Raw genomic sequence first — 11696 nt, forward strand, 5'->3', positions numbered from 1 at the left:
GTCCGGGAAGATCCCACATGCCGCGGAGCGGCTGGGCCCGTGAGCCATGGCCGCTGAGCCTGCGCGTCCGGAGCCTGTGCTCCGCAACGGGAGAGGCCGCAACAGTGAGAGGCCCGTGTGCGTACCGCAAAAAAAAAAAAAAAAAAAAAAAAAAAAAGTGGTGTGTTTAAAATACTCAAACCAATATCTGATAGTAGGCATTCAGTAAAGGTAACTATAATTACTTTTATTATCGATCAGTATTTGTGGTCATCATATCCTCAGCTCCCGTGTACTCAAAGCAATCTAATCTAGTTTCTGCCCCATTACTCTACTGAAACCATTTTTTGAAGGTCACCAGTGAGCTCCTGATCCTCAGACCTAATTATATCTCTTCTTAGTCTCTTCCTTCTCGATCTCTAAGCAGCTTTTAATTTTTCTTTCCTTTAACTTAAGGATATATTTTATTAATCTTACATATGAATAGTTTGTTATAGGCTCTAAAGTCAGAGTCTAGGCATTCAAATGTTAGCTATATTTCTTTCTTTATAATGCAGTTGCAGCATTCCAATTAGATAGATAGATAGATAGACAGACAGACAGATGGATAGATAGGTAAATAGTCATCTGTATTCACCTTCCAGCTGAAGAAACAGAATAATTGTTAGTATACTGAACCCTTCCTGATAGCTGTTTTATTTAACTCAAATGTTCTCAGTTTTCTTTAAAATTTTTCTTCCAGTTTTACTGAGATGTAATTGACATATGGTGTAAATTTAAGGTGTGCAGTGTGTTGATATGATACATTTATAGATTGCAGATGATTACCACTATAGCACTAGCTAACGCCTCCATTCCATCACATAATTACCATTTCATTTTTTTGGTGAAAACATTTAAGATCCATTGTTGCAATTTTCAAGTATATAATACAGTATTATTAGCTATAATCACCATGCTGTACATCAGATGCTCAGAAATTGTTAATCTTATAACTGGAAGTTTGTACCCTTTTACCAATATCTTCCCATTTCCCCCACCCCCCAGCCCTGGGTAACCATCATTCTACTCTTTGTTTCTTTGAGTTTGGCATTTTTCAATTTTACATTTTAGTGATATCATATAGTATTTGTCTTTCTCTGACTTCACGTAGCATAATGCCTTCAAGGTTTATGCAAGTTATTGCAAGTGGTTGGATTTCCTTCTTTCTCACGGCTGAATAATATTCCATTGTGTGTGTGTGTGTGTGTGTGTGTGTGTGTGTGTGTGTGTGTGTATCTCACATCTTCTTTACCCGTTCATCTGTTGACAGACACTTAGGTTGTTTCCATGTCTTGGCTATTGTGAATAATGCTGCAGAAAACATGGAGATGCAGATATATCTTCTCTAAGCAGCTTTTGATAATTTTTAATATATCTTCCTTCTTGAAATGCCCCTTTAATTCCTGTGGCACTCTATACCTCTGGTGTTTTCCTTATTGTCTTCTCTGTTGCTTTGTATTCCAAAAGATTCTGTCCTTGGTCCACTTTCTGAAAAATTTCATTTACTTAGGGCATAGGCAGTTTCAAATCACCTTATACAGATAATTTCCAACTCTTAACCACTAGCTCTGACCTATCTTCCAAATTGTAGATCTCTGTTTTCATCTGTCTGCTGACCATCTCAGTTGTCCTGTGGATACCTGAAGTGGTTTGTTAACCCAAACTCCTGTCTTTTCTTTGCCAAGTTTTTTCTTTGGTGGTTTTACAGCTCGGTTAATAGTATCACTAAGGTGTGTGTGTGTGTATCTCACATCTTCTTTACCCGTTCATCTGTTGACAGACACTTAGGTTGTTTCCATGTCTTGGCTATTGTGAATAATGCTGCAGAAAACATGGAGATGCAGATATATCTTCTCTAAGCAGCTTTTGATAATTTTTAATATATCTTCCTTCTTGAAATGCCCCTTTAATTCCTGTGGCACTCTATACCTCTGGTGTTTTCCTTATTGTCTTCTCTGTTGCTTTGTATTCCAAAAGATTCTGTCCTTGGTCCACTTTCTGAAAAATTTCATTTACTTAGGGCATAGGCAGTTTCAAATCACCTTATACAGATAATTTCCAACTCTTAACCACTAGCTCTGACCTATCTTCCAAATTGTAGATCTCTGTTTTCATCTGTCTGCTGACCATCTCAGTTGTCCTGTGGATACCTGAAGTGGTTTGTTAACCCAAACTCCTGTCTTTTCTTTGCCAAGTTTTTTCTTTGGTGGTTTTACAGCTCGGTTAATAGTATCACTAAGCATCCTTCTCTTTACCTAGGCTCAAAATCTTAGAGATCTTTAATTCCCTTAGTTCGTGTTCAGTTGTTTGTCTAATCTTCCTATTTTGCTTCTTGGTATCCCCCCTCTTTCCCATATATCACCTCCTTTTTTTAAATTGCTACTATGTTAGTTAGGCCTTCAATATGCTTTGATCATTTTTAAAAGTATTTAACATATTATATTAAAATGTATCTATTTATATGACTGTCTTTTCCTTGCTTGATCCACCATTATTTCTTTTTAAAAAAATTTATTTATTTATTTATTTATTTATTTTTGGCTGTGTTGGGTCTTTGTTTCTGTGCGAGGGCTTTCTCCAGTTGTGGTGAGTGGGGGCCACTCTTCATCGTGGTGCGCGGGCCTCTCACTGTCGCGGCCTCTCCCGTTGCGGAGCACAGGCTCCAGACGGGCCGGCTCAGTAGTTGTGGCTCACGGGCTTAGTTGCTCCGCTGCATGTGGGATCTTCCCAGACCAGGGTTCGAACCCGTGTCCCCTGCATTGGCAGGCAGATTCCCAACCACTGCGCCGCCAGGGAAGCCCGATCCACCATTATTTCTTTAGAGCCTGGCACAGTGCACAGAGTAGACATCCAGTAATGTTCATTTAATGACTAAAACTTAGTAACTTCTTTAATGATGATATTAAGTAATCTAGAAATATTTATGATGAGCCTTTCTTATACAAGTACAAGCAAGGTGGCTAAAACCCTGACTTTACAGTCAAATGGGGAACAAGTGACACAGATAAATAATTAAAACATAAGGTGGAAATATTAAGTGCTAGAAATGGTTTCAAATAGAGTACTACAGGATTTCAGAGGAATGAGTAAAGACTTCCAGCTGGAGGAATCAGGACAAAACATGAAAGAGGTTAAATTTGATCTGGACCTTGAAGGATGGTTAAGATTTGGAAATTAGAATGAAAAGATGGGAGTAGGGATAGGGGATTCCAGGTAGGGGTAATAGTTGTAAACAAAAGGCAAAGATGGAAGAAATATTGAAGTCTCTAAAATGAGTAATAGGTAATTCATTTTGACTTGAGGGTCAGGTTGTGAAAATGAAATTGGCTTTCTTCAGTTTGGAAGATAAGCCTAGAAACATAGATTGGATCATTCTGGGTGCCTTATAGGCCAGCAGAGGAATATGGGCTTTATTTTGTGGCCATTGGGAAATCCTTGTAAGTTTTTAAGAGGAGAGTCAGACCGGTGCTTTTGAAAGATTGATACGGCAGTTGTTTGTGAGATGTGTTAGAGAGATGAAAACCTAAAGGTTGGTAGTTCAGGTGGATGGATAGGAGAGAATGAATGTAAAAGAGGTTGTGGTGGTGGCATTGATGAATCAGATCACTAAACTTAGGAGTGGAAAGGAGGAGAATATAAGAATGTTAATTCAGCTAGGACAGGGATTTTTATTTTTCCTTGTGATGTATCCCAGGTGCCTAGAACAGGCCTGGCACATAGCAGATACGCAAATATTTGTTGAATGAGTGAGACAATAGCTGAGATTGTGAATCTGTGTGATGTGGATACTGGCAGTGACATTAACAGAAATAAAGACATGAGAAGAGTAGGCTTTGGGAAGAAAATGAATTTTGGACATTTTGAGTATGTGTTACCAGACGTGTGGCTGAGGATACAGATTTGGGAGATATCCACATAGAAATAGTAAAAGCCACGTCAGTGGATATCAGAGTATGTTAGTGAGGAAATTTATAAATGTGAATATAACGGGACGTATTCCAAATTAGTTCTTCCTATTATAAATTATATACATTTTATACATTTAACAAATTCAATAATAATTTAATGTTGTAACAACTTCTGTATATTGAATTGCCTTTGCTGATGGGGTACATTTAAATTCCATGAAAATTTTGAGTCATGCATAATGCTTCTAATATACTACAGCCTTTGGATTGTTAAGTATGTAGGAGAATACATTAATTTTAAATTTTAACGTACTAGATTTTAAAAATTTGTATACGAGTTTCTCTTTACAGATCATTTCTGTCATCAAAAACAGAGCTAGGTTAGTTTATTTGGGGATAGAAATGAAGATTAATTAGATGGTCATTCTTTGTACAGGACACATGAGAATGCTCATTGCCCTCTTTTGAGGTTTATAATTTGTTTTACAGAACTGTTCTCAGCACTTTAGTATCAGGAAAACATGACTGATTTCTAGATGACGAGACAAAGAAACCAGGTCAGATATAACTCACTTGCACATTATTCACATTATTTCTGGGGTATGTAGATCAGGTATAGTGTACATATTTTTAAGTATATATCAAAATTATAATAGTGCCATTTGGAAAAACCTTCAGAATAAAAAAAAGTCTGATGTAAATTTTATCGAATTATTAAACACTGTTAACAGGGATTATGATTCCTTTAAAGGTTTATAATCAATATTCCTTGTCCTTCCTCTTCAAATGCCTGTGTTTATATTATTGTTCATTAATCCAATAATTAGATTGCAATATGCTGACTTTGAATGAATATTGAAGCAGATGAGAACAACATAGATTAGATATTTTGTTGATGGAGATGGTAATATTTATAGTATGTTATATGTGTGGCTAATAGTGAGTTGATAGGAAGTAGGAATCTTCCTAGCTTCTGATCCTTGTTCTGTGAAATGGTCTGTGAAACCCATGTGTTTGGAAAGGAGATTAGAGATGATCTACTGTGGGTTATTAAAAATTAACAACATAAGAAATTTTTACTGGCAGTATTATTGAACATACATGTTAAGTTTGAACTATACCCTATTTTATACACTAGATATGTTGTAGAAAGTTTAAGTAATAAAATTAGGAGTCTTTGTTATTTAATGCTTACATAGATTGGGACTGCCTGTATTTTCTTGGGAATCTATAGGTTTCTTATAAGAATAAAAAACTGTGTGTGCCCATGTCAGCTATCATCAGAAAATATAATAGCATATTCTAAATCATCTAGTTGACCATCTTTTAAACTGGTAATGCCAGGAGATTGCAGTGCCTCTATTTATGTTTGTTTGGTCATGTTGGCTCCAGGTAGTATTGTACTACTTTGTGAAGAGTTAGATAAGAACTGAGGCATATCTAATGCATAAATAATGTATTCATGTCTAGTAGACCGCCAAATGATGCTACAGCCCACTGCATGACATAAGTTTTGTGGTAGTTCACATTCTATTAGCTAACATTCTTTGAGCATCTTCTATGTTCTAGGCACTGTTCAAAGTACTCTTCATGTATAATAATGAATCATAATTAATATAAAGATTTGTGTTTTAAGTTTTTAATTCATACAGTAGACCTGTGAGGTATGTGTAATTACTATTCCTGTTTTACAGATGAAGGTACTGAAGTATAGAGAAGTTAATTTTCCTAAGGTTACACAGCTAATAAGTGGTAGAGTTGGTTTTCATACACATTGTCTGACTCCATGGCTTCTAGCCACTGACTATACTGTCTTACAGTAGATCCCATCTGACGCAGAGTTATCTGGGCATTCCTAACTCAGAACAGGTAAACTGGCATTGTATTCGTGTTACCAGTTGAGATTTTGTTTCAGCAAACACCTTGTTTTCTGTCATGTTAATGTTGTTGATTGAATAATACTGGTTTTATGGTTGTATTTGGATTTAATTTGTAAGATTCTACTGTCATATGCAGTTATAAACACTAAGAGTTTTGTCCTAGTTTATATATATTTCAATAACATTATAACAAAAATAACTTAATTTTTGTAACTCAGAGATTACAGTAGAGATGCTGATGTAAGAATTGCTTTGAATCTTTTTTTGTTTGTTTTTTGTTTTTTTGGCCGTGCCATGCGGCTTGTGGGATCTTAGTTCCCTGACCAGGGATTGAACCCTGGGCCCTTGGCAGTGATCAAAGAAGTCTTTTGTAATGCACATGAATACATACTGATATTATTTATTATACAAATTCAGAGTTTTATGTAGAGTATTGGATTTTCTTGAAGTAAAACAGCATGAATTGAGGAAACTTTGAATTTGTTGTTTTGTGCATTTGGAGGTACTGCTCCCAACCCAGGTGACTCTTTACAGACAAACAATCTATAGGTATTAATATAGACAATACTTTGTAGGATTTTCCCCCACTGGTTCCCAGTTGGGGACTATTCTGTAGTCACAGACAGGGAATGGTATCCTATAGAGTTCTTATAGAGCTCTCTAGAGTCTATTACTGTCAAAAACATAGAGGGTCTCTTATTCAGAGGAAAACTGAAGTAGTAAGAAGCAAAAAAAGAGTTGTCCCTGATTTTACCGAGACTTATCTTGACTTAAATGAACTTGTGATTTAGTTTTATAATCAAAATGAAGACTATCATAATTTTTCTCTTTATAAAATTTAAATCATCTTTTTAAACCTTAATTTGGTAAGCTTTCCTTTTGCAAATTTAATTCATTTTCATTATGTGCCAGAGATTCTACTTAGTGTGCTTTTTTCAGTGTGCTGAGAAACCCTTTTGAATTCAAGAGCTATTTATTGAGCTCCTACTGCATACAAGCTACTCTGCTAGTCATTGGTGGTTTATTTGGTTACTGATAACTTCATTTGATTTTGGTACACATGCCTATCATACTTAAGAAGTAGAAAAACTTCATTCAGATATTTGAGTCTCTGATATTACCTGCTTCCATGATAGCTTTATTTCCTTAAGTATTCTCTGGCTGGATTTTTTTGTTCCTTTCTTCTTATATTTTTCTATTTCTAGAGGTTTACTCTGCTCTAAGCAATCTATTCATTTACCCTCTTAAAATATTCTGTGGAAGAACCATAACATAACTACTACTCGGCACTTGTTTTTTTTTTTAAATGTATGTATGTATATGTATGTATTGGCTGCGTTGGTTCTTCATTGCTGCCCATGGGCTTGCTCTAGTTCTGGAGAGCGGGGGCTACTCTTCGTTGCGGTGCACGGGCTTCTCAGAGCACAGGCTCAGTAGTTGTGGCACATGGGCCCAGTTGCTCCGTGGCATGTGGGATCTTTCTGGACCAGGGATTGAACCTGTGACCCCTGCATTGGCAGGCGGATTCTTAACCACTGTGCCACCAGGGAAGCCCCCTACTCTGCACTTGTATAGGACTTTAATATAAAATTCCAGTCTGTGAACTGAAATAAAGACTTTCTGATGTTTGATAAGATCTGAGCTAACTTCTTTTTTTAGACTGGATGTTAGTGGTTCCTGAGACATCTGAAATAGTAAAGAAAAGAGTGAGCATATATACATTTTTTCTTAAAAGAAGTTCTAGATCTTTGTCTTATTCACTTAGGGCTTTTGTATATTATCAGACTGGTTAGGGTTAGTCATGGAACTGACAGGTTGGTCACTAATTTAAAGTAAATGGTAAATTCATTTGGGAAGAATATAATTTACTAGACTTGAATACAGAGTGGGTTACCTTGGAGGTTTATTTCTTTTTTGGTTTTATATGCTTGAATGACTCTAGGCCGGTGGTTCTGGGGAGGGGTGATTTTTGTCCTCTAGGGGCATTTGGTAGTGTCTGGAGACATTTTAGGTTGGTTGCTGCTGGTATCTAGTGAATCTCTAGATACCAGGGATAGTGCCAAAAATCCTAATATGCACAGAACAGCCCCCCATAACAAAGAATTATCTGGCCCCAAATGTCAGTTGTACTGAGGCTGAGGAACGCTGGAGGCCAATTTGGGAATCACCAATGGTTGGTTAGATGGTATTTGAAGCTATGGGATAGGTAAAGTCACCTAAGCTTATGACCAGCTCTTCTGCTCTGGAGCTTATCCACTTAATTGATTCTACCATTTTGGTAGGTATGAAGAAATACTTTTCATTCCTGTCCCAAAACCACTTATCAGGAGACCAGACTGCAACCAGCTAAATTACCTAAATATGATTGTTAGTTAACTTACTGGTTTGGAAAAAACAATAAAACCTCTACTATCTTTATAGTCCTGAACTCTTTTAACGGAGGACTTTCCAGGCCTCCACTGAAAAGTATTTGAATCCAAGGTGAAAAGAATTCTGGAGATTGTCTACACAACTGTGTAACTTTACTTAACACTATGAACTGTACACTTAAAACTGGTTAAGAGGGCTTCCCTGGTGGCGCAGTGGTTGAGAGTGCGCCTGCCGATGCAGGAGACACGTGTTTGTGCCCCGGTCCAGGAGGATCCCACATGCCGCGGAGCGGCTGGGCCCGTGAGCCATGGCCGCTGAGCCTGCGCGTCCGGAGCCTGTGCTCCGCAGCGGGAGGGGCCGCGGCGGTGAGAGGCCCGCGTACCGCGAAAAAAAAAAACAAAAAAAACTGGTTAAGATAGTGAATTTTATGTTCAGGTATATGATACCACAATTTAAAAAAATTTGTATCCAGCGTTTTATATCTTCTTATTCAGTGTTCCATTGTATTCCTCTAGGACTGTTCTCAGTTTCTATCACTATTTTTTTTTTTTTTTTTTTAGTCAAGAGATTTTATGATCTCTGGGGTGATTTTTCATTCTTTCCAAATGCCCCTTAATTTTTAAAGTATACACATTAGCCCTCATCTTAAAGATGGGACAATACTGGGTTGATAGGAAAGTATAGTATTTGGGTTTTAGCTTATTAAAGTGTTTCACTAAATTCTCCATTTAGGGAACCGTATGTAGTCATTGTATGGATATTGAAAGAGAAGTAATTGTTTAGCTCAAAATGCTTTTACTGTAAAGATTACTCATGATTCCATGTATGTCTTTTCTTTCTTTCTAATAGGCTTTTAAGGATATGCTGTACTCAGCTCAGGACCAGGCACCTTCTGTGGAAGGTAAGATGCATTAATCTCTACATTTAGCCACATAAAACTTTTTAAGAAAAGATATTTTAAACTGAACAGTATAAAACTAATATAACCTGCCCTACTATATAAATCTTTTTTGTTTTTTATAATATATATTATGATTACTTTGTGTTTCAATGAAACTTTTTTTGTTTGTTTAGCTCACATTTACTTTATGATGGATCTCTTATAATGTCCTCAAATCACCTTAGCATTGTGAATCACAGATATTGGTTTAGAGTTAAAGCTCTTATCTGTGTCATGCTCCCTCCCCCAAACAATGTATTTTTATGTTTGTCTCTATTGTCTATTCATCCATCCATCCATCATTCAGTGAATTCTTAGTTCATAATTAGTCTGGGCAACACAGCTTTTTCTTTCTATTTATGTCATGTCTTTAGACTGGGACTAGTAAAACAACGAAACATATTTACTCTGTGTGTGTGTGTGTGTGTGTGTGTGTGTGTGTGTGTGTGTGTGTGTAAGCATGTATATGTATGCCTGTGCACAGTTTGGCAGTCATAAAATGAGTGACCTAAGGATAGTGGTTATCTTTCCAATTATCTTTATTGATCCTTTCTTTTCTGTTACCTCAGCTTCTACTCACCAGCTCATTTTCTATGGGTTTAACCTTTGATAGGTTTGGAGAGTTGTAAGTTAAAGTTGTAGTTCTTGTGTCAGTAAATAATTAGCTAATTCAACAACTATTTCTTGAGGGAGTGTTCCTTCTGAGGCTGGATAGTCTTTTAAAATTTTGCATCACATATTTTCAGGAGAGATGAATATGAAGTTGTTTATTAAAACTACAGATCTGTAATTAAAAATCTCATTGTCTTTAATGACATAGAAGTGTATATCTTTCACCTCTAACTGTTCGGAATTCATGTGCTTCCTTCAGCATCTCAAAATCTTTACTAGGGTGTTGGCACCTGGGTATTAGTTTTATAATATGTCACTAAATTTTGGATTATATTTAATATATTATATTTAATATAGTTAATATAATTCTCTAATATTTAACTGAAGACAAATGTTTAGTTCTTTATTAGGTTATTATCTCTAATTTTATGTGTCTTAAAGTGTACCACCTCAAAATATTTTAAGAATGTAAGAAAAATGAAATTACATGGAAGTTAAGCTGATTTCCTCACCCTGTGTTACTTGCTTTAATATTGGTTCTTTTAATTTTATTCTCAAAGTTGGACTACTTATCCTTAATTTTTTTTTACAGTTTCACCATCTGGTTTGTAACAAAGATATTCTGAGATATGTTGAAAGTTATGATCTTTATTCATCCCTCCATGCTGGATCATGTTGCTAGTAATTCTCATATAGTTTTAGCTGTTATGGGAGAAAAACTGAATTCTGTCAAAGTATGCTAAAATGACAAATATTTATAGTTAATAATTTTTTCTTTATCTCATTGTCCAGAGACGTTAACTTCTTTGGACCCTGTTATAAAGGGAGTACTCTAGGCTGATCATGCAGATATATGTGCTGCTTTCATAAGGGAAATATTCTGCACTTGTTCATTCTTTCCATTCTCAGATAAACAAACTAAACCCACGTAGTTTTCGTCTTCTTAAAATGAATTTTTCTCTTTAGAGACACTGGGGAATTGAAGGTATTGGAAAGTAGATTGAGGAAACATTATTCTGTGTAGTATTGAGGTTAGAAAAAGTTATTTAAAGGGACTATAATTTTGTGTCATTTGCATTGTGATACTATATTAATTTACTCTCTTTTATATGGTGTTAAATTTAAATGATAATCATTTCTGTCATTCCTTTATTCTTGCTATTGGGTTTGTATTTCTAGATTTTTATTTAGCAGTTATCTATGAAATAATGCAACGTCAGGAGATTTATCACAAAGTCCAAGATAGGACTCTCAACTTTTAACAATTTTTTAAAAAATATAAATTTATTTATTTATTTTTGGCTGCGTTAGGTGTTTGTTGCTGCACGCGGGCTTTCTCTAGTTGCGGCGAGCGGGGGCCACTCCTCGTTGTGGTGCGTGGGCCTCTCATTGTGGTGGCCTCTCCTGCTGTGGAGCACAGGCTCTAGGTGCGTGGGCTTCAGTAGTTGTGGCACGCAGGCTCAGTAGTTGTGGTGCACGGGCCCAGCTGCTCCTCGGCATATGGGATCTTCCCAGACCAGGGCTCGAACCCGTGTCCCCTGCATTGGCAGGTGGACTCCCAACCACGGCATATGGGATCTTCCCAGACCAGGGCTCGAACCCGTGTCCCCTGCATTGGCAGGTGGACTCCCAACCACGGCGCCACCAAGGAAGTCCCAACTTTTAACTTTTTTTTTTTTTAACATCTTTATTGGAGTATAATTGCTTTACAATGGTGTACCCTCAAGTCCATTCTCAAGTAGGTCTGTGTCTTTATTCCCGTCTTACCCCTAGGTTCTTCCTGACATTTTTTTTTTCTTAGATTCCATATATATGAGTTAGCATACAGTATTTGTCTTTCTCTTTCTGACTTACTTCACTCTGTATGACAGACTCTAGGTCCATCCACCTCACTACAAATAACTCGATTTCGTTTCTTTTTATGGCTGAGTAATATTCCATTGTATATATGTGCCACATCTTCTT

General features: G+C 36.6%; 1 protein-coding gene across 2 annotated transcripts in view; it reads left to right on the forward strand.

The window, feature by feature from the left end:
- Nucleotides 1-11696, forward strand: part of XPR1 (xenotropic and polytropic retrovirus receptor 1) — a 217494-nt gene that overhangs the window by 20622 nt on the left and 185176 nt on the right. For both annotated transcript variants that reach the window (XM_055084191.1, XM_055084192.1), the window contains exon 2: nt 9029-9080. In XM_055084191.1, the coding sequence (XP_054940166.1) occupies nt 9029-9080 (52 nt within the window). The remainder of the gene's footprint in view (nt 1-9028; nt 9081-11696) is intronic.

The sequence above is a fragment of the Physeter macrocephalus genome, chromosome 4, assembly GCF_002837175.3.
Source record: "Physeter macrocephalus isolate SW-GA chromosome 4, ASM283717v5, whole genome shotgun sequence".
In the NCBI taxonomy this organism is placed as follows: domain Eukaryota; kingdom Metazoa; phylum Chordata; class Mammalia; order Artiodactyla; family Physeteridae; genus Physeter; species Physeter macrocephalus.